Source organism: Scyliorhinus torazame, chromosome 12 (genome assembly GCF_047496885.1).
Source record: "Scyliorhinus torazame isolate Kashiwa2021f chromosome 12, sScyTor2.1, whole genome shotgun sequence".
Taxonomy (NCBI): domain Eukaryota; kingdom Metazoa; phylum Chordata; class Chondrichthyes; order Carcharhiniformes; family Scyliorhinidae; genus Scyliorhinus; species Scyliorhinus torazame.
Window position 1 is genome coordinate 154543023 of NC_092718.1, and position 24229 is coordinate 154567251.

The 24229-nt window shown below is 44.9% G+C and overlaps 1 protein-coding gene across 5 annotated transcripts in view; it reads left to right on the forward strand.

The window, feature by feature from the left end:
* Nucleotides 1–6046: 6046 nt before the first annotated feature.
* Nucleotides 6047–24229, forward strand: part of ap2b1 (adaptor related protein complex 2 subunit beta 1) — a 399172-nt gene continuing 380989 nt past the window's right edge. For 3 of the 5 annotated variants that reach the window (XM_072469210.1, XM_072469212.1, XM_072469213.1), the window contains exons 1-3: nt 6048–6192; nt 14044–14101; nt 16004–16109. In XM_072469210.1, the coding sequence (XP_072325311.1) occupies nt 14065–14101; nt 16004–16109 (143 nt within the window). In that variant the 5' untranslated portion in view covers nt 6048–6192; nt 14044–14064. Of the gene's footprint in view, nt 6193–11069; nt 11257–14043; nt 14102–16003; nt 16110–24229 lie in introns of all 5 variants that reach the window. The other 2 variants (XM_072469211.1, XM_072469214.1) reach the window with 2 other exon arrangements.

The following is a 24229-nucleotide window of genomic DNA, read 5'->3' on the forward strand; positions in this document are numbered from 1 at the left end:
CCTGCAAAGGAAAGAGCCTGGGGGCGCTGGTGACGGCACCGCTGCCGCTCTCGCCGACAAGGTACACCAGCCACCTCCTGCTCCTCCACCCTCGGGAACCTCAGTTGGCGGCAACGCTAAAGATCTGGGGCCAGTGGAGACGGCACAGGGGTGCAATGGGAGCCTCGGTGTGGTCCCCAATCAGGGGTAACCGTCGGTTTGTCCCAAGGAGGATGGACGGGGGGTTTCAGAGCTGATATCGGGCAGGGATTAGAAGAATGGGGGGACATGTTCATTGATGGGACGTTTGCGAGCCTAGGGGCACTGGAGGAGAAGTTTGGGCTACCCCCGGGAAATGCTTTCAGGTACATGCAAGTGAGGGCGTTTGTGAGGCGACAGGTGAGGGAATTCCCGTTGATCCCGGCACAGGAGATTCAAGATAGGGTGATTTCGGGTGTATGGGTCGGAGAGGGCAAGGTGTCGGCGATATACCAGGAGATGAAAGAAGAGGGGGAGGCTTTGGTAGAGGAGCTGAAGGGTAAATGGGAGGAGGAGTTGGGGGAGGAGATTGAGGAGGGGCTATGGGCTGATGCCCTAAGTAGGGTTAATTCCTCTTCTTCATGTGCCAGGCTTAGCCTGATACAATTTAAGGTGGTTCATAGAGCGCATATGACGGGGGCGAGGCTGAATAGGTTCTTTGGGGTGGAGGATAGATGTGGGAGGTGCTCAGGAAGTCCGGCAAACCATGTCCATATGTTTTGGCCATGCCCGGCACTGGAGGGGTTCTGGAGGGGAGTGGTAGGAACAGTATCTAAGGTGGTGAAAGTCCGGGTCAAGCCAAGCTGGGGGCTAGCACTATTTGGAGTAGTGGACGAGCCGGGAGTGCAGAAAGCGAAAGAGGCCGGCATTCTGGCCTTTGCGTCCCTAGTAGCCCGGCAAAGGATCTTGCTAATGTGGAAGGAGGCGAAGCCCCCCAGCGTGGAGGCCTGGATAAATGATATGGCAGGGTTCATCAAGTTGGAGAGGATAAAGTTTGCCTTGAGAGGGTCTGCGCAGGGGTTCTACAGCTGGTGGCAACCGTTCCTAGACTATCTCGCGGAGCGTTAGATGAAGGTCGGTCAGCAGCAGCAACCCGGGGGGGGGGGGGGGGGGGGGGGGGGGGGCGGGAGGGGGGGGATATCTTTTGTGGGTGGGGGGTGGGAGGAGGGAGGGAGGGGGAAGGGGGGTTTATTTGGGGGGCATTCGATCAAGAAAATACATGAATGAACCGGAAAACTGACATGTACGGGAGGAATCCAATGTACAAAGCTCTGTATCATATCGATTTACCATGTTCATGTCTTGCTATGTGAGATTTCTTTCTTTTTGTTATGGGGGGGGGGGGTTTGTTTGTAAGGATGAAAAATTTTGTCAAAAAATTCTTAATAATTATATATATTTTTAAAAAAACTTCTTTGAATAACCTCAAGGTAAAATTTGCTCCTTGATCCGACTGAATTTCTGTGGGTAGTCCATATCTAGTAAAGAATTTAAGTAACTCCTCCACGAATCTTTTTAGCTGTAATATTACATACTGGAATGGCCCCTGGAAACCTAGTAGACACATCCATTATAGTCAAAAGATATTGATTCCCACATTTTGTTTTAGGAAGCGGTCCTGCACAATCAATTAGGGCCTTTGTAAAAGGTTCCTCAAATGCTATTAAGAGCGCTGGTTTTATCACTGCTTGAGGTTTCCCTATCACTTGACATGTGTGACATGATTGACAAAATTTAACTACATCTTTATGTAGTCCAGGCCAATAAAAATGTTTCTGGATTTTAGCTTGAGTTTTTCTCATTCCCAAATGACCTCGCACTGGAACCTCATGTACCACTCGCAACACCTCCTTTCTATACCCAACCGGCAATACTACTTGATGAACTTCTGCCCACTTTTCAGCCGCCTGCATATGTAAAGGTCTCCATTTTCTCATCAAGATATAATTTTTACGGGAATAACACTCAGGTATTCACTCAGATTCCTCTTCTGTGTATGCTTTCTGATACATCCGATTTATTTCTACATCTTTCTGTTATTACTCCGTCAACTTTCCTGAACTAAAAATATCCGCCTCATCCTCCACCTGTTCTTGTTCAATCATCTGATCAAAAATCGTTTCTGATAATTGCACTTCAACTTCATCTTCACTCTTTGATTTCTTCTCGTCTTAACCTGTGACTTTGCGACCTTATTACTACACAATCTGGAAAAATCCCAGGATATTCGTCTTTCAACACTTCAGTTGTCTGATTTCCACTGGCTTATCAACCACAGTAGGCATCACTCCCACTTGCGATCCAGCTGTATCATTACCCAAGATAAACTGTATACCTGGACAAGATAGTTTCTCTATTACTCCTACTACCACTTCACCACTCTTCACTGGACTTTCCAACCTTACCTTATATAATGGAACACTACTCCTCTCTCCCTAAATTCCACATATTACCACCTTTTCTGGCAGCATGCTTCCCAAACTACATAATTCCTCATCTCTTACCATTAAAAATTGACTAGCTCCTGTATTTCTTAAAATTGTGACTTATTTACCTGCTCCTGATACACATGAGTAAACTTTACCCACACAAGTAAATTCTTACAAGACATCTGGCACCTTCTTATCAATTACTTCTTGAACAGGCTGTACAATCGTTTGCACCTCCTTCACTTCCCTTGGGCATTCCTTTTCTACTCTATATAACTATCTTATCCTGTTTTACCACATCAGCCTTCCCAGTGCTTTTCTTCAACCACCAACACTGTGACTTTACATGGCCTAGTTTATTAAAGTGAAAACATTTGAAATTTTTCATTTCTCTTCCACCCTCCTGGATTTCTTTTTTAATCTGAGGTACACACTCCTTATTATCTCCCATCAGATCACCTTTACCTTTACCACTTGAGTATTTCTCATGTCCCCAGTTTCTATCCCTCACCGGCTGAAACTGATGTTGGAAACCAAGCCTTGATTTATGAACTAATTCATAGTCATCTGCCATTTCTGCTGCTAATCTCGCAGTTTTAACCCTCTGTTCTTCCACATGAGTTCTCACTACATCAGGAATTGAATTTTGAAATTCTTCCAAAAGTATAATTTCTCTGAGAGCTTCATACGTTTGGTCTATTTTCAAAGCCCTTATCCGCCTATCAAAATTACTCTGTTTGAGCCTTTCAACTCCGTGTATGTTTGACCAAATTCTTTCCTTAAATTTCTAAACCTTGGTCTGTAAGCTTCAGGCACTAGCTCATATGCACCTAAGATGGATTTTTTCACCTCCTCATACGTTCCAGATACCTCCTCCGGTAGTGATGCAAACACTTCACCAGCCCTACCTACCAGCTTTGTTTGAATCAGTAATACCCACATGTCCTGTGGCCATTTCATTTGTTTAGCTACCTTCTCAAATGAAATGAAGAAGGCTTCTACCTCCTTCTTGTCAAATCTTGGCAATGCTTGGACATATTTAAATAGATCCCCACCACGTCTTTGACTCTGACGCTCTGTCTCATTTTCCTCATCAATCTCATCCAACTGTATGTTTCCCTTTGCGTTTGCCAATTTTAACTGATTTTCGTGTTTCATAGCCATTTTATGAAGTTCAAACTCTCTCTATTTTTCCCATTCCTCTCTATCTCCATCTCTTTCTGTGTTTCTTTCTTCTCTCTCCTTTTTATTTTCCTCTCTACCTCTATCTCTTTCTTTGTTTCTTTCTTCTCTCTCCTTTTCTTTTTCTCTCATTGCATATTCAAGCTGCTTTCATTCTTTTTCATGTTCACATTGCTTATCTGCAAGTGGAGCTTTGCCATTTCTAATGAGTCAGAATGTATCTCAGGCAAATTTAAATGCTCAGCTACTGCTGTAAGTACCTCATCTTTTCGCATTTTGCCAGGCAATGTTAACTATAATGCTTTTGCCAAATCTAACAGCCTGCTTTTAGTCTCTGTCCGTAAAGTATTGTGTGTTACCATGTCCACCCCCAAAAACTCCTGAGCCTCTGAAAGAGCCATTGTCCACAACACACTCCCCACTTAAACTAAAATACCACACCTGAAAAGCAACCGCATTATGCTCACCCCTCACTGTCTTTAAGTTCGTTAAGCCAATCCAATCGATAGACTGTTATCCTCCTCGAGCCCCCAATTGTTATGGGTCTGGGTTTACAGAACCCCAAAGTGTTTCAGGGAATTCAACCAACCCACAACTTTTAATAGATTCTGGTGTGGGAAGCACACGGCGTACTCTCCAGGTGTGATACAGCAGAAATGGACAAATGGTTTTTAAAACAAAACAATGTTTATTCTATGACCTCAAGTTAACCTTCTAAAAACAAACATTGAATATCTTAACACCCATTACTTCAAAGATAACCCCTAAAGACTACAACACTAAATAATCCTTCAAATTGTTCCCTTAAACATCCAAAAGACTTCAAACCTTCAAAAATAATAACCCATTAGGTTACATTCAATATATTTATAGTCTTTGGATTGCAGACATCAACAGACCAGCTCTGTGTTTCTTCCTGCAGCTCACAGCAAAACACACAGACACTCCCAGCTGCCTTCTCAAACTGAAACTCAAAAAAGCAGAAGTGAGCTCAGCTCCCCCCACCCTCTGACATCACTTCAGTAATATGATCAGCTCCATTTCTTAAAGGTACATTGCTAAAACATCCATTTCTTAAAGGTACTGTCACATGACACATAGTGTATGCATACACTGGCATTGGTGAGAGCTGCAGGGAGGGTGTTCACTCTGAGGAGATTGTAAAACAGGGAGGGTGTTTATTCTGAGGGAGGGGATTGTCAGACAGGGAGGGTGTTTATCCTGAGGGAGGGAATTGGAAAACAGGGAAGGTGTTTATTCTGAGGGGAGATATTGTAAAACAGGGAGGGTGTTTATTCTGAGAGAGGGACTGTAAAATAGGGAGGGCGTTTATTCTGAGGAGATTGTAAAACAGGGAGGGTGTTTACTCTGAGTTGGAGAATGTAAAACAGTGAGGGCGTTTATTCTGGGGAAGAGGTTGAAAAACAGAGAGTGTGTTTATTCTGAAGGAGGGGATTGTAAAACAGGGTGTTTATTCTGAGGGAGGGGATTGTCAGACAGGAAGGGTGATTATTCTGAAGGAGGAAATTAGAAAACTAGGAAGGGGTTTATTCTGAGGGGAGGAGATTGTAAAACAGGGAGGGTGTTTATTCTGAAGGAGGAGATTGCAAAACAGGGAGGGTGATTATTCTGAGGGAGGAAATTAGAAAACAAGGAAGGGGTTTATTTTGAGGGGAGGAGATTGTAAAACAGGGTGTTTTTTCTGAGGGTGGGGATTGTAAAACAGGGAGGGTGTTTATTCTGAGGGGAGGGGATTGCAAAACAGGGAGGGTGTTTATTCTGAGGGAGGAAATTATAAAATAGGGAAGGTGTTTATTCTGAGGGGAGATATTGTAAAACAGGGAGGGTGTTTATCCTGAGGGGATTGTAAAATTGGGTGTGTGTTTATTCTGAGAGTGTTTATCCTAAGGGAGGAGATTGCGAAACACGGAGGGTGTTTATCCTGAGGGAGGGGAGTGTAAAATAGGGAGGTTGTTTATTCTGAGGGAACGCACTGTGAAACAGGGTGTTTATCCTGAGGGAGGAAATTGTAAAACAGGGTGTTTATCCTGAGGGAGGGGATTGTAAAACGGGATGTTTATCCTGAGGGAGGGGATTATAAAACAGGGAGGGTGTTTATCCTGAGGGAGTGGATTGTAAAACAATGAGGGTGTTTATTCTGAGGGTGGGGATTGTAAAGCAGGGAGGGTGTCTATTCTGAGGGTGGGGATTGTAAAGCAGGGAGGGTGTCTATTCTGAGGGTGGGGATTGTAAAGCAGGGAGGGTGTTTATTCTGAGGGTGGGGATTGTAAAGCAGGGAGGGTGTTTATTCTGAGGGTGGGGATTATAAAGCAGGAAAGGTGTTCATTCTGTGGAGATTGCAAAACTAGAAAAGCTGCAGGCAGGGTGTTCACTTATGCGAGGTCCCCCGTCCGCCCATCTCATTCTTCCCCCGCTCACATCCGGCGGGGCCTCTCGGGGACCGTTTATCCGGGTACACATACCGCCAGCTCCTCCCTCCCTCTCTGGGTGGCTCCGGCTCCGATTTCTCTATTTGTCCGGTTTCATCTCCGGATCCTCACAGGTCGGTGTCTCCTTTTTTAAATCTTTCCGATTACTCTGTCTGCGGCTCCCGATTTAAACTGTCTCCTCTCGGCCTCGCTCATTACACCCGGACTCCGCCCAGTCTCCGGCCGCAGGCGTTCATTCTCTCTGCCCCCACCTAACAATCAACCCCCCACCCTCCAACAATCAACCCCCCACCCTCCAACAATCAACCCCCCACCCTCCAACAATCAACCCCCCCCTCCAACCCCCCCAATCAATTACACCCCCCCCTCACCCTCCAATCACCCCCTCACCCTCCAATCACCCCCTCACCCTCCAATCACCCCCTCACCCTCCAATCACCCCCTCACCCTCCAATCACCCCCTCACCCTCCAATCACCCCCTCACCCTCCAATCACCCCCTCACCCTCCAATCACCCCCTCACCCTCCAATCACCCCCTCACCCTCCAATCACCCCCTCACCCTCCAACAATCACCACCCTCCAACAATCGACCCCCCCCCTCCACCCCCCCAATCAATCACACCCCCCCTCACCCTCCAATCACCCCCTCACCCTCCAATCACCCCCTCACCCTCCAATCACCCCCTCACCCTCCAATCACCCCCTCACCCTCCAATCACCCCCTCACCCTCCAATCACCCCCTCACCCTCCAATCACCCCCTCACCCTCCAATCACCCCCTCACCCTCCAATCACCCCCTCACCCTCCAATCACCCCCTCACCCTCCAATCACCCCCTCACCCTCCAATCACCCCCTCACCCTCCAATCACCCCCTCACCCTCCAATCACCCCCTCACCCTCCAATCACCCCCTCACCCTCCAATCACCCCCTCACCCTCCAATCACCCCCTCACCCTCCAATCACCCCCTCACCCTCCAACAATCACCACCCTCCAACAATCACCACCCTCCAACAATCACCACCCTCCAACAATCACCACCCTCCAACATTCACCACCCTCCAACATTCACCACCCTCCAACATTCACCACCCTCCAACATTCACCACCCTCCAACATTCACCCCCCCCAACATTCACCCCCCCCTCCAACAATCGCCACCCCCCAACAATCACCACCCCCTCACCCCCCAACAATCACCACCCCCCAACAATCACCACCCCCCCACCCCCCAACAATCACCACCCCCCCACCCCCCAACAATCACCACCCCCCCACCCCCCAACAATCACCACCCCCCCCACCCCCCCAACAATCACCACCCCCCCACCCCCCAACAATCACCACCCCCCCACCCCGCAACAATCACCACCCCCCATCCTCCAACAATCACCCCCCCCACCCTCCAGCAATCACCAACCCCCCCCACCCTTCAAAGATAGAATACTGAAGGAGGCTGGAGAAGAAATTGCTGAGGCCTTGACAGAAATCTTTGGATCCTCGCTGTCTTCAGGGGATGTCCCGGAGGACTGGAGAATAGCCAATGTTGTTCCTCTGTTTAAGAAGGGTAGCAAGGATAATCCCGGGAACGACAGGCCGGTGAGCCTTACTTCAGTGGTAGGGAAATTACTGGAGAGAATTCTTAGAGACAGGATCTACTCCCATTTGGAAGCAAATGGACGTATTAGTGAGAGGCAGCACGGTTTTGTGAAGGGGAGGTCGTGTCTCACTAACTTGATAGAGTTTTTCGAGGAGGTCACTAAGATGATTTGATGCAGGTAGGGCAGTAGATGTTGTCTATATGGACTTCAGTAAGGCCTTTGACAAGGTCCCTCATGGTAGACTAGTACAAAAGGTGAAGTCACACGGGATCAGGGGTGAGCTGGCAAGGTGGATACAGAACTGGCTGGGCCATAGAAGGCAGAGAGTAGCAATGGAGGGATGCTTTTCTAATTGGAGGGTTGTGACCAGTGGTGTTCCACAGGGATCAGTGCTGGGACCTTTGCTCTTTGTAGTATATATAAATGATTTGGAGGAAAATGTAACTGGTCTGATTAGTAAGTTTGCAGACGACACAAAGGTTGGTGGAATTGCGGATAGCGATGAGGACTGTCGGAGGATACAGCAGGATTTAGATTGTCTGGAGACTTGGGCGGAGAGATGGCAGATGGAGTTTAATCCGGACAAATGTGAGGTAATGCATTTTGGAAGGTCTAATGCAGGTAGGGAATATACAGTGAATGGTAGAACCCTCAAGAGTATTGAAAGTCAAAGAGATCTAGGAGTACAGGTCCACAGGTCATTGAAAGGGGCAACACAGGTGGAGAAGGTAGTCAAGAAGGCATACAGCATGCTTGCCTTCATTGGCCGGGGCGTTGAGTATAAGAATTGGCAAGTCATGTTGCAGCTGTATAGAACCTTAGTTAGGCCACACTTAGAGTATAGTGTTCAATTCTGGTCGCCACACTACCAGAAGGATGTGGAGGCTTTAGAGAGGGTGCAGAAGAGATTTACCAGAATGTTGCCTGGTATGGAGGGCATTAGCTATGAGGAGCGATTGAATAAACTCGGTTTGTTCTCACTGGAACGAAGGAGGTTGAGGGGAGACCTGATAGAGGTATATAAAATTATGAGGGGCATAGACAGAGTGGATAGTCAGAGGCTTTTCCCCAGGGTAGAGGGGTCAATTACTAGGGGGCATAGGTTTAAAGTGAGAGGGGCAAGGTTTAGAGTATATGTACGAGGCAAGTTTTTTACGCAGAGGGTAGTGGGTGCCTGGAACTCGCTACCGGAGGAGGTAGTGGAAGCAGGGACGATAGGGACATTTAAGGGGCATCTTGACAAATATATGAATAGGATGGGAATAGAGGGATACGGACCCAGGAAGTGTAGAAGATTGTAGTTTAGTCGGGCAGCATGGTCGGCACGGGCTTGGAGGGTCCTGTGCTGTACATTTCTTTGTTCTTTGTTCTCCAACAATCACCAACCCCCCACCCTCCAACAATCACCAACCCCCCACCCTCCAACAATCACCAACCCTCCAACAATCATCAACCCCCCACCCTCCAACAATCACCAACCCCCAACCCTCCAACAATCACCACCCCCCCACCCCCAACAATCACCCCCCCCACCCCCCAACAATCACCACCCCCCACCCCCCAACAATCACCACCCCCCACCCTCCAACAATCACCAACCCCCCACCCTCCAACAATCACCAACCCCCACCCTCCAACAATCACCCCCCCACCCTCCAACAATCACCACCCTTCCACCCTCCAACAACATCCCCCCCCACCTGCTCCCCCTACAACAACCCCCCCCCCCCCCCCACCTGCTCCCCCTGCAACAACCCCCCCCCCCCCTTGCAACAACCCCCTCATCCGCTTCCCCAACTCCTGGCAGTACCCAGTGTATTAGCTCCCTTGTTATGTGGGCCATGTTGTTGAAGGGTATGAGTGTGTGGTTGGTTTGCACTTGTCTGTTGCAGCTGCTCTGCCAGCTGTCGCTGTGAAATTTCGATCTTGAATTGCTGTGTAGAACTGAGGTAAGTGGGACAGCAAGTGAGGGAAATGTGCCTGTTTGGTGAGATGGCATGTTCAGTTCCTTAGCAACCTGAGCTGATAGGCTACCTCACAGGTCAAGTGCGATAATTCATAGCCTGCGGTTCTGGAATGCGTGTGCCCTGTGGTCTTCGTTGACAGGTAAGGATAGAGCTGCCTCCCGCCGTTGCCACAAATTTCTTTCATCGTAATGGCGATCCTAAAAAAATTGAGATGCGTCTCACCCTCAACATGTAAAATAGTCTGCCACAGAAACCTGTCGAATAATCCCATTGCTTCTCACTGATAGTGCACTGGTGCAGTTAGAAACCACGCAGAACTCTGCGGAGTCTGCACATTCTCCCCATATCTGCGTGAGTTTCCTTTGCGTGCTCCGGTTTCTTCCCGCAGTCCAAAGATGTGCAGATTAGGTGGATTGGCCATGCTAACTTGCCCTTAGTGTCCAAAAAAAAGTTTGGGTGGGGTTACTGGGTTACGGGGATAGGGTGGAGGTGTGGGCTTGGGTGTGGTGCTCTTTCCCTGGGTCGGTGCAGACTCGATGGACTGAATGGCCTCCCTCTGCACTGTAGATTCTATGAACTACAGACCCCAAGTTGATTCTAGATCTGTAATGATTTAACTGATTTTGAATAGGGCAGGCATTTGGATGGATCAAATCGGTGTCAGTCCTTGAGTTAGGAAAGGGCGAAACCAGCAAACGGTCCAAGTTCCCCCTCTAATTGTTGTGCAGAAAACCCTCCTGGAAATTGGATACTGCATGAGAATGGAATTGGACTGGGCTGTGACAGCCCCCACAGTTGAATAGTTCACCGACATAGAGGACAAATGGCCTTTTGAGTAATAAGTGTCCCAACAAGAGTTGACTTCTTCACAACACAAATCGATAGGGCATTCAACATCCAAACCGTAAGACTGAAACAAAATCAGAAAATGGTTGAAAATCTCAGCAGATCTGACAGCACCTGTGGAGACAGAACAGAGCTAATGTTTTGCGCCTGAGTGACTTTGTCTTGTGCATTCACAAGGAATGGGAGTGTGTGATGTACTAATCAAGTCCTGTCCAACTATTTGAAAAATTAGATTTTAAATTTTCCACCAGGATTGAGGATTTAAGCTGAAGAATTGGTGGTTTCAGACCTGACACTGGTGGAACCAATTGAGCTCCAAGTGATACAGATATTTTGCAATATCAATGTGCTACAAAAACTGCTGCATTAATGTTGCCCCTTTGACAGAAACATTCCAAGGCATTTCTTAGGTGCAGGAAAAATAGCCATTGACCCAGGAAAGGCGAGCTTGGATGGATGGCAAATTCTAAATTGCATTCTGCTTTTTATGTACTGAAACAGTATTTTACTTCTTTAAATTGCTATTTCTCCTTGGTGCAATTTAAAAAAAATTCCTCCTTTCCATCTCTGTAGGTTGTGAATACCTGGCGTTGGTACAGTTCCATGGGTGGGTGCTGGACATCCTTTGCACTGTACCCAACTGACCAATAATTTATATTCGAACCTTGAAGGTGAAGGAATGCTGAGCTATTAAACATCCTGGGTTGTGTGTCTTTTTTGAGAGTGCCAGTCTTTGACAAAAATTTTACTTCCTATTCTTGTAAGCAATTCTATCTTATTTATGATATTCAAGTTGTGTAATGAGTTCTGCCTGCTGGGTCTTTTGGGCAGTTTTTAATTAAACAACCAAAGGGAATGCTCGCTGCTGCTCATTATTTTATCTTCAACAGCCGATATAAATAGAGAGATATTTCCAGTTTGTTAAAATCTCTGCCTTCATAGGCTTTCAGCTATTGCTGGGATAATGATGTGTACGTTGGTGATGAGCTGGTGTGACACTGGGTGATGCTATCGCGGTTTCGGGCTGCATTAGTGAGTGTAAAGTATGTGGCTTTGGTGAATACAAGGGTCAGACGCTGCAGTGATTTCCAATGCTGTGAAAGATTGCTCCTCAAAGAGGCTGCAGTTTTTATCCGACAGATACTTGAGCGGTGAGTTTCTACTCTGTTGGAATGTGGCACTAATTCAGGGGCCCCTGCAATTGACTTTATCCTCAGGGACCTGCAGAAAGGGGAAATAAAAGCTAAATGAACCTGCAAATGTTAAATTGATACCTTGGTTTTTGAACACTCACTTCCTAATCCATGTTATTGACCCGACAGCAGAGCTGAGTATATGGATGTATCACCAATCCCCAGCCACTCTTCCAGTACGCTGTACAGCTACAAACTAAATGTGAGATTAATAGAATATCATACTTGTGGACAGTTTAGTTTTTCCTGTATTCTGATAATCGGAGGTCACCATAATAGTGAGCCTTCGGTACATATTGTCTGAAGGATTTCCATGAATTGTGATGGTTGAATGTATGTAATGTTCGGGGTATCCTAGTCTGCTCTGCAGTTGGTTCTCTTGGATTTTGAGGCTCAGATTGGTTCCGGGTTTTTGAAGCTTTCACTAGGATTTAGGAGTTTGTGTCTTACCCTGTTTAAAGGGGAAGTCATTTCAGTGAAAATACTCCTCTTTGCATGTCTTCTGAACACACCGTACCCACAAACCTTTTGCTTATTGGAAAGTGACTTACAACAAAAACAGGCCATGTATCTCAATATCTCAACAAATACACATTGGAACATGAGTCCTAATCCTGTTGTATGACCTGTTCTCAGATCTATTTTGATCTATTCATGGCCTCTGCCTTAAACTCTAAAGTTGGTGGTGCATTTCTGGAAGAAAAAATAAGTTTTCTACTCTCACCTGTCAATCACCGGAAACAAGTCTATTTCTATCTACCCTGTCTCTTCCTCTCTGTCTCATCCTCTCTAATCATGCTTAAGTTACCTCTGTTTTAGGAAATATAACAATGAAAGCTGTTCCTTTGTTGAAATACCTCACCGGTTCACTCATATCCTTCAGAGTTTATATCTGTCCCTCTTAGCCTGGTGCACTCAGGACTCTGTGCTTTATGGTTAACTCTTAATGTCCTCTAAAGTTATTCAGCAGCCGCTCCACTATCGTGACTATTGCTTCAGGAAGACAGCCAGTCCACTGTCACTTTCTGAGGGCACCAAAGCATGGACAACAAATCAGTCTTGATATTACCATCCTTGCCCTGAGTCCAACTTTAAGCAGAATGGAATGTGATGAAGAAACTAAGTAGCGATTTGATGTGACAATGTAGAAGGCCCAGTACGGAATGGGGCAATCAGAGACCAATAATGTTTGAGGATTCTTCAGGAGACAGCTAGAGAGAGAAGAAAATAAATAACTACACTCCCAGGAGCCAGTGTGTCTGAAGCAAGGCGGTAATATTAATTGTATTCAGCAAGTGGGTAAGAACTGGTGTTGCACCAGTTGCAAACGTAATGTTTCTGATTCCAACAAGCCATGTTTACGGTTTTCCCGAGGAACGTTGATAATTTTAGAGCCATCTATTGTTGAATTGTCATGTTTTTGGTTCAGAATTGTGTCTGTTCCTGTTCAGTTCATTTCATGTGGATCCTTAACACCAAACATAGGGGACTTTATCTCCACAAGACCATAAGACATAGGAGTAGAATTAGGCCACTCGGCCCATTGAGTCTGCCCTGTCATTCAATCATGGCTGATAGTTTTCTCATCCCCCTTCTCCCCATAGCCCCTGATCCCCTTATTAATCAAGAACCTATCTATCTCTGTCTTAAAGACACTTGGTGATTTGGTCTCCACAGCCTTCTGCGGCGAAGAGTTCCACAGATTCACCACCCTCTGGCTGAAGAAATTTTCCCTCATCTCTGTTTTAAAGGATTGTCTCTTCAGTCTGGCTGTACTCTCTGGTTCTAATTTTTCCTACTACTGAAAATATCCTCCCCACGTTCACTCTGTTCAGGTCTTGCATTATCTTGTAAATTTCAATAAGACCCCCCCTCGCTCCTCCCTCATCCTTCTAAACTCCAACGAGTACAGACCCAGAGTCCTCAACCGCTCCTCATTACTGTGGTCTGGATGTTCCTGTACTGAAAAGAAAAGAGCTTCCATTTACGTGGTGCTTTTCACAACCTTGATGCCCCAAAGTGACTGTTGCCAATTGAGTACTTTTGAAGAATAGTTATTTGTAGTCCGAAATGCAGCAACGAAGTCCCACAAACAGCAATGACTGAGATGATCTGTTGTTTTTCTTTTCAATGCCACATGCAAGTATTCCAAAAAACAAATCCAAACAAAAAATTTGACTGAAGAAATGGTCCCCCAGCTGTCTGCCATCCATTGAAGCCTATGTAATAGTGCTGCTGAGATTACAGAAATGCCCTTAAACTTGAACCGTTGATGCAGTTACCAATTGCACTTCTTGTTTCAGCGTAAACATTGTTGGGGAAAATCTTGTTCTAAAATGTCTATTCTTTTGCAGGAAGCTTAAAATACTGCCACCATGACCGACTCCAAGTATTTCACAACTAATAAAAAAGGTGGGTTTCCTGTGTTCTTCTCTTTTTTGATTGTAAAGGATATGTGCAACTTGAGCGTAACTCCAGAGCTTACTGAAGTGATGGTGTTTAATTTAAGTGATGGGATATCCAGGGGGTGTAGTGCACTTTGGGAAGCTGACGCACAGGTTGTAGGTATGACTCCGAATACAGTCCTTTTCTGTCTCAATTGAATGCTGGGGAGGCAGAGGAGAACATCTGAGTGCGAACCAATAGAAATGGGTTTTCAAGCACCTTCTCTGACTGCTTCCTCGGCTCAGCACAGGTATGATGAATGCGGAGAAAGAAGAAATGTGGTGAGGGAGGAGTATGAGTCTATAATAATGTAATGGTGGATATGTGCTGTGTACATAGATCTGTACTGTGCAAAAGCTTCTGACCGTGAAGTGGGACGTTACGTGCTTAATAAGCAGCCAGGACAGGACAGTTTGACCGAATCACAAGTACACATGGGCTTACACTTTCTCCCCATGTGTATATGTGTTTCCGCCAGGTGCTCTGGTTTCCTCCCACAGTCCAAAGATGTGCAGGTTAGGTGGATTGGCCATGCTAAATTGCCCCGTAGTGTCCAAAAGGTTAGATGGGGTTACCGGGATAGGGTGTGTAGGCCTAAGTAGGATGCTCTTTCCAAGAGCCTGTGCAGAAACGATGGGTCAAATGGCCTCCTTCTGCACTGTAGGGGATTCTACCTGTGAAGAAATTCCTCCTCATCTCTGTCTTACATGGATGACCCCTTACTCTGGGATTATGCCCTCTGGTCCTAGACTCGCCAGAAGAGGAAACAATCACTCAGCACCTGTCAAGCCCCTTGAAAATCCTAAAATTATACACGATTATCAATATGGTCAACTCATTCTTCTAAACTCCAATGAGTACAGACCCAATCTACTCAACCTCTCCTTATAAGAAAATCCCTCCATACCTGGAAGCAACCGTGTGAACTTTCTCTGGACCTGCTTCCAATGCCTGCATATCTTTCCTTGGATAGGTGCCTTGTGTAGTTATAGCAGGACTTCCCTATTTTTATACTCGATTCCCTTTGAAATAAAAACCAACATTGCGTTTGCCTTCCCAATTACCTGCTGAACGTGCAATAGTCTGTGACAAATATAGCTTCTAATTCATCAAGATCCCATTTGATACCTGCAGGGAACACTGTCGATGGGTGATTTCTACAATTCTAATTATGAAATTTGGCTGTAGTCCTTGATATACAAAGGTATTCCCATGAAGTGAAATTTTTTTCAGTGCACCAGAAACCTTTATGCTGCTCTTTAGTTAGCCAAACGTGAACAAAACCTATTCTGTTAACTATTTTAGGGTTAAGGGGTTTATGAAACCAGATTCTCCTTTGTTGCCATGCTCCACCTTTGCTTTGTGTCGCACCGAGCATTTATCAGTGCTACATTCAGTTTTATTACCAGATGAAATGGAAAAGCACAAACTGCATTGTTTTTTGCATTCCCCATGCCTGAAGGAAATATGCCACGTGGTGTTTTATTGAGCCGTTAGATTTGACCATTGGCCTGTATTGACCAAGTTGTTGATGACTTGGATGATAATGGTTATACTTCAATTGGACTATGAAGAGCCAAAAACATCCTGGTTGGTGTCCAGTGCCTAGTGCAGGATAATATATGCACAGAGATTGTTTGAGGATAGGACCAATCTTGGCTGCGAGGCTGCAAGGTAAATATGCAAGCCTTATGTAAACTCTTAAGTGAATAATGACCCCCACGGTGCCCGAAGGCCGGTGGCCTTTATGGAATCACTGGTTTTGGAGAAGAAATAAGAGGACAAGGAAGCAAGTGAAAATGGCTACAGAACTGTAACAATGGCATATAATACTTTGATTAATCTTGTTCAACTGTTTTATTGCTACAGGAGAGATATTCGAGTTGAAGGCTGAGCTGAATAATGAAAAGAAGGAGAAAAGGAAGGAAGCAGTTAAGAAAGTCATTGCCGCTATGACAGTCGGCAAGGATGTAAGGTGAGGACATATAACAATCAATGAGAGTTTCCTTCAGTGACTGATGAATATGCAGTAACTTGCGTTCCATCCAAGGATTTCACTCAGTGACTGGTGAATATAAAGGCCCAGATCTTGTGGTCCCAATAGCAGAAAACACTGAGAATGCTATTGACGTTCACAATGGGACCGCACCATCCGGTGAGCCTACTTACACTTGAATATGGTTGTTGCGGCATTCCGGAGGAATTGATGCTGGTGGTGCTGCTGGGACTTGTGTGGGAACGTGGGCTAATTACCTGGCACTTGCAACCCTTTTATATATATTTTTTTAGCTACTCCTGGCAGATGTAGAACCTGCATAGGAGAGCTGCCCCTTTTACATTAGTAGGAGTGTGAAACCACTCCTACTATCCTCCAGCAATGCTGGCTCCCTCTCCCTCTTCTGCAACCTCTCCTCCCCCACCCCCCGGTCCTCCTACTCCAGAGCGCTGATATCAGCAGCAACACTTGGAGGGGAGGAGCTGGAGTGGGGAGCCGTGGGTGGCTGGTGGTGGGTAGAGTGGGGGCGGGGAGGCTGCAATGAAAATTACACCAAATTAAAAATCACATATTAAAAAAAAACATTCGCTTGTATCAGGGGAGGAAGACCTTGATCATAGAATTTATAGTGCAGAAGGAGGCCAGTCGGCCCATCGAGTCTGCACCGGCTCTTAGAAAGAGCACCCTACTCAAGGTCAACACCTCCACCCTATCCCCATAACCCAGTAACCCCACCCAACACGAAGGGCAATTTTGGAAACTAAGGGCAATTTATCATGGCTAATGCACCTAACCCGCACATCTTTGGACTGTGGGAGGAAACCGGAGCACCCGGAGGAAACCCACGCACACACGGGAGGATGTGCAGACTCCGCACAGACAGTGACCCGAGCTGGAATCGAACCTGGGACCCTGGAGCTGTGAAGCACTTGTGCTATCCACAATGCTACTGTGCTGCCCACAAGTGGCAAGGTGATACCAAAAGGGATATGGCTTCCCCAGCAGTGCCCTGTCCTGCTCAGCCTCTCTCTAACTTCATTATTAGAGCAAGTTCGCACTACAGCCTACAGTCAGGGCAGGGTTGTAGTTTTTAATGTGGTCAACGGCATACACCCCCACTGCTGATCACAAGATCCAGGTCACTTTGATGATGTGCTGACAAATTTGGAAGTCTTCTTTAAATGCCAAAATCTGCAAGGTGCAGATGGGCAAAGAATTGTAGTTCTGATATCATGTCTTGGAAATCCTCCTCCGTGTGAATTTAGAATGTAGAATTTTTAGTATCAATTTTTCCCTTTCTCTGTGGCCCTGTGACCATTTAGCCTTATTTAGAGGTAACTGGAGATCTGGAAGTTTGGACATCTGTACAAGTCCACCCCCCAGCACTTTGTATTTTACTGGATGGTGGAAGAAGGCATCTCCCCCCCCCCCCCCCCCCCCCCCCAAAGTAAGGGCTATTTACCATGGCCAATCCACCTACCCTGCACAGCTTTGGGTTGTGGGGGTGGGGCAATCCACCTACCCTGCCCATCTTTGGGTTGTGGTTAGCGCAGTTGCTTCACAGCTCCAGGGTCCCAGGTTCGATACCCGACTTGGGTCACTGTTTGTGTGGAGTTTGCACGTTCTCCCCGTGTCTGCGTGGGTTTCCTCTGGGTTCTCCGGTTTCCTCCCAAAGTCCAAAGATGTGCAGGTTAGGTGGATTTGCCATGTTAAAATTGCCCTTGCCCTTAAGTGTCCAAAAAGGCTGGGAGGGGTTACTGTGTTACGGGGAGAGGGTGGAGGTGTAGGCTAAGGTAGGGTGCTCTTTCCAAGGGCCAGTGCAGAATCGATGGGCCGAATGGCCTCCCTCTGCACTGTAAATTCTAATATGACACTGGGAGAATGTGCAAACCCCACACGAACAGTGACCCAGGGCCAGGATCGAAACCGGGTTCTTGGTGCCTTGAGGCAGCAGTGCCACCCGGAAGAAGGCATCTTGAGCCTGCAGAAAATGTTATCAGCTTCTTCAAGCCAAGTCCAAATGGATTACTTGTCTGTTTGCAACAGTTAAAGTACCAATTATTTTAAATCAAGAATTTGTTTTATCTGAGCTGACCTTGCGAGTTGTTTGCGCATTAAGTGAATCTGCTGTTGGCCTGGTAAGTATATCTGCTCTGGCTGGTGAATCCTTAATTCACAATGGTGACTTATCAACATAAAATGGAATACCTTTGCCTTTGGCATTCTGTTTTGCCTCTATCAAATATCTTGTTAAATTTCCTGGTGTAAGTTCTTGAGTGAGACATGAGGATTGAGTGGGGAGGAATTATCAAGATCAGCTATATTAGTACTGAGGATTGGTACAGTTTTCCCAGCTTGATTATTGGCACTCCCACGTCAGCTGGAGCAAGGGGCCTTTAGTCTGCTGTAACTTTTGAAATGTCACTTCTCTCACCAACTATCCATGTGACATTTCTGAAGCTGGTTGATGATTCAATCTCACTTTTAATACTATGCTGTGGGTCCATGATGAGTTGCTGGACAAGACTATAATTCAGCTTGTTTCGTGTATTGCTAGCAGACAACCGTTGTTGGATTTGAGCCTAACTCCCAGAGATGAAAGAATAGCTTGCTGACTCACTGTTCATCCAACCTGCTTCTGTCTGTATTTCAATTCCATGCGTCCTTTTTGTTTTTTTGGTTTACGAAGCTGTATTTTGCCAAATGGACGGTTGAATATGAGCTGTGAACATACCATGTAAACGTTGGAGTGCACTTACTGTTCAACTCCATTACTTATTTGCGACAGTGATTGTAGGGGAGGAAGGTTATTGCTATCTGCTTTTCTTACTGCACATTTACAACTTTGCAAGGAATGAAAACTCCTCTTACAAAAAAGTGAAGCTCAGCAGAACTGTCAGAAACAGACTGAGATTCTGGTGCAGTTTCTTTTACCATTTGCTTCACTAAGTTCCTCAATTCGAGTTGGTATTGATTGGAGGGGGGAGTGAGGTACACATTATTCTCCCGAATTGGGGTTGAATCTCGAGTTAATGAGGAATGATGGGAAGAGGCTCGACTGAAGGATGAAAACCAGAATACACTGGTGCATCTGTTTCTGTACCATGTATTTTATGTAATCCATCTCATTAACGAGTGTCTGGCTGCAAGGAGCCAAAATGGGAAGAATGGGGCAGCTTCAATCGTAAGTGGGTGAAAATTTGCACTCTCTCTAATGTTCTTGCCAAATCTTTGACTACAAGGAACGTCGCTGTGGAAGATGAAAATGTCACGCTGGTGATCAGGGGTTGAATGTTAAACAACATTGGGCAGGATAGAAGGAACTGGGAATGATCAATGCTAGTACTTGATGTGAAAATAAATTTGTTCCTTATCGGAACTTTAATTGTTCATTGTATGGATGTGGGTGATGTTGGCATTTTTTGCCCATGTTCTCTCGCCCCGAGAAGGAGGTGGTGAGCCCTCTTTTAAACTGCTGGTAGCTGCTTGATACTGCTCAGTGGCTTCTTAGGCCCCGTCACAGGCCAGTTAACAGTCAGCCACCTTGCTGTGGGATTGGCGTCATGTTTAAGACGGGATTGTCTGGTAACAGCAAGTTTTTTTTTTCTCCAGAAGAACCTTATGGATCATAAGTTGGTGTTTTTAAACAGTCTTGACAGCTTCACAGTCACCTAGCTGATGCCATCTTTTTATTTTGGACTTCTTACTGAATTTAAGTTTATTACCTTGAGTGGAAAAGTTCAACAAGCAATATATATTTGACCGAGAAAGTGATATTTCTATTTCTCCTGTACCTTAGAGAGGTAATTTGCATTGTGGTTTTGGATCACATGACTGAATGTTTCAGATGTCTGTGGTCAGGTTCACATTGCAGATTGTGTCTTGCCAGAACAGTGTGTTGTAATATGGAACTGCAGACTGCAGCAATGAAGTGTTTGCTTTCTGTCAGTTCATGTGAAGCTGCACATGCAGCAAATTTGCTGAAATGTATTGAAGTTATTGGCACTATGGGTTGCCAGGTTATTGCTTAGCAACCATGGCAAGTCGTTCTTGGTAGGAAATGTTTCTGTTGGACTGACTCCAGTTGCGAATGAAGAGTTAATTACAGATTTAACACATGGAACACGGTATTGGTTTGAGCTAACATGGTACAAATTGTGATGGAAATTTAGTCTTCAGAATGTGTCAAGATGAGACATGCAAGCAAAGAAGTTGAATGTGCTCGAGGGAAATACAGGGATGGCATCAAATGCGTCAGGGAGCAGCTGAAATGGTGGTACTGCATAAATTTGAACCATTAACTCTGGCAGAGAGTTCCTGTAGCTCAGTGTGATGAGTGCAAGTTCTTGCCATCATTACAGAGGAAAAGTCAGAGGGTGGGTTACCTTGGTCATCTTGGTGCACCATCAGGTGGTGAGTATGTTGCAATTCACTCGGGCGGTTTTAGTTACTCTGGCAACATGCACTTCTACATGTTGTAGTTTGGAGCTATGGATAGTGTCATGTGAGAGTACCTTTAAGAAATGGGTGTTTATAAATGGGTGTGTATATAACTATCTGTAGTGAGAGTACCTTTAAGAAATGGGTGTTTACTACTGCAGTGATGTCAGAGTGGGTGGAGCTGGGCTGTCGGTCAGCTTTTTACTTTCGTTTTTGAGCAGGCTGCAGGGTGTGTTTTAGTTTCGTTTTTAGTGTTGGAGCTGAAGCCAGACCAAACAGGTGTACTGCTGTTCTCTCTGCCATCAAAAGACTATCTCTTGATCATTTGATGAATTCAGAATTATAAATGTTTTCAGTAGTGACTTTAATCTGATGTGCTTCTGATAAAGGTTTTGTTTTTAAGTTGTATGGATGTTAAAAAGGAAAGCTTAAAGGTTTACTTAGTGTTGTAGTCTTTGGGGGTTGTATTTGAATTAATGGTTGCTAAGATGTTTGTCACTGTGTGTTTTAAAAAGGTTAACTTGCGTTCATAGAATAAACATTGTTTTGTTTTTAAAAATACTTTTCCATTTCTGCTGTCCCACACCTGTAGAGTGGGCCGTGTGCTCCCCATACCACAATCTATTAAAAGTTGTGGATCAGGTGAACTCCATGATACACTTTGGGGTTCTCTAAACCCTGGCCCATAACAAATTGGGGGCTCGAGGGGAATATAAGTCTATCTATTGGATTGGCTTTGTGAACCTAAAGACAGTGAGGGGTGAGCATATTGTGGTTGCTTTTCAGGTGTGGTATTTTAGTTTAAGTAGGGAGTGTGTTGTCGACAATGGCTCTTTCAGAGGCTCTGAGGTTTTTGGTGGTAGAGACGGTCATACGCAGTACCTTACGGACAGAGACTAAAAGCAGACTGTTAGATTTGGCAAAAACATTGCAGCTAACATTACCTGACAAAATGTGAAAAGATGTGGTAATTATGGTGGTGGCTAAGCATTTAAAGTTGCCTGAGATACAGTTTGACTCATTGGAAATGGCAAAAATTCAGTTGCATATTAAACAAATGGAACATGAGAAAGAATTAAAGCAGCTTGAATACGAAAGAGAGAGAGGGGAAAGAGAAGAAAGGAAAACAGAAAGAATAGCCCAAGCAGAACAAAAAGAAAGAGAAAGGGAAATACAGATCAGGGAAAAAGATAAAGAGAGAGAGTTTGAACTTCAGAAAATGGCCATGGAACATGACAGTCAGTTAAAATTGGCAGATGTAAAGGGAAACGTACGGTTGGTTGATAGTGATGAGGATAGTGAGAAAGCGAGTCATAGTCGAAGGCTTGGTGGGGATCTATTTAAATATGTCCAAGCATTGCCAAGGTTCGACGAGAAGGAGGTAGAAGCCTTTTTCATTTTATTTGAGAAGGTAACTAAACAAATGAAATGGCCACAGGACATGTGGGTATTACTGATTCAAACAAAGCTGGTAGGTACGTCGAGTGAAGTGTTTGCATCACTACCGGAGGAGGTACCTGAGTCGTCTGAGGAGGTGCAAAAATCCATCTTGGGTGCATATGAATTAGTGCCTGAAGCCGACAGACAAAGGTTTAGAAATTTAAGGAAAGAATTTGGTCAAACATACATGGAGTTTGAAAGGATCAAACCGAGTAATTTTGATAGGTGGATAAGGGCTTTGAAAATAGACCAAACGTATGAAGCTCTCAGAGAAATTATACTTTTGGAGGAGTTTAAAAATTCAATTCCTGAAGTAGTGAGAACTCGTGTGGAAGAGCAGAGGGTTAAAACTGCGAGATTAGCAGCAGAAACTATGCAGACATCAGTTTCAGTCTGTGAGGGATAGAAACTGGGGACATGAGAAATACTCAAGTGGTAAAAGTAAAGGTGATCTGATGGGAGATAATAAGGAGAGTGTACCTAAGATTAAAAAAGAAATCCAGGAGGGTGGAAAAGAAATGAAAAGTTTCAAATGTTTTCACTGTAATAAACTAGGCCATGTAAAGTCAGTGTTGGTGGTTGAAGAAAAGCACTGGGAAGGCTGATGTGGTAAAAAAGGATAAGACAGTGGGGTTTGTTAAAGTGGTAAAGGAAAGCCCAAGTGAAGCGAAGGAGGTGCAATAGATTGTACAGCCTGATCAAGAGGTGATTGATAAGAAGGTGCTAGATCTCTTTAAAGAATTTACTTGTGTGGGTAAAGTTTACTCCTGTGTATCAGGAGGAATAGGTAAATAAGTCACAATTTTAAGAGATACGGGAGCTAGTCAATCTTTAATGGTAAGAGATGTGGAGTTATGTAGTCTGGGAAGAATATTGCCAGAAAAGGTGGTAATATGTGGAATTCAGGGTGAGAGGAGTAGCGTTCCATTATATAAGGTAAGGTTGGAAAGTCCAGTGAAGAGTGGTAAAGTGGTAGTAGGTGTAACAGAGAAACTATCTTGTCCAGGAATACAGTTTATCTTGGGTAATGATACAGCTGGATTGCAGGTGGGAGTAATGCCCACTGTGGTTGATAAGCCAGTGGAAAATCAGTCAACTGAAGTGTTGAAGGACGAATATCCTGGGATTTTTCCGGATTGTGTAGTGACAAGGTCACAAAGTCACAGGTTAAGACCAGGAGAAATCAAATAGTGAAGATAAAGTTGAAGTGCAAATATCAGAAATGATTTTTGATCAGATGGTTGAAAAAAAACAAGAACAGGTGGAGGATGAGGCAGATATTTTTAGTTCAGGAAAATTGGCAGAGTTACAACAGAAAGATATAGAAATAAAACGGGTGTATTAGAAAGCATGCATGGAAGAGGAATCATGGTGTATACCAGAGTGTTATTACCGTAAAAGTGATGTCTTGATGAGAAAATGGAGACCTTGACATATGCAGGTGGATGAAAAGTGTGCAGAAGTTCATCAAGTAGTATTGACGGTAGGGTATAGAAAGGAGGTGTTGCGAGTGGCACATGAGGTACCTGTGGGAGGTCATTTGGGGATAAGGAAAACTCGAGCTAAAATCCAGAAACATTTTTATTGGCCTGGACTACATAAAGATGTAGTTAAATTTTGCCAATCATGTCACGCATGTCAAATGATAGGGAAATCTCAAGCAGTGATAAAACCAGCGCCCTTAATACCCATTCCAGCATTTGAGGAACCTTTTACAAGTGTCCTAATTGATTGCGTAGGACCGCTTCCTAAAATAAAAAGTGGGAATAAATATCTTTTGACGATAATGGATGTGTCTACTAGGTTTCCAGAAGCCATTCCAGTACGTAATATTACAGCTAAAAGGATTGTGGAGGAGTTAGTTAAATTCTTTACTGGATATGGACTATCCACAGAAATACAATCGGATCAAGGATCAAATTTTACCTCGAGGTTATTCAAAGAAGTTATGGATAGTTTAGGAATAAAACAATTTAAAGCAACTGCGTACCATCCAGAATCGCACGGAGCGTTAGAAAGGTGGCCTCAGACATTAAAGACAATGTTGAGGGCTTATTGTCACGATTATCCAGCGGATTGGGATAAAGGAATTCCATTCGTACTGTTTGCAATTGAGGATGCACCTAATGAGTCAACCAAATTTAGCCCTTTTGAACTAATTTTTGGTCATGAGGTAAGAGGATCACTTAAATTGATTAAGGGAAAATTGGTGAGTGAGA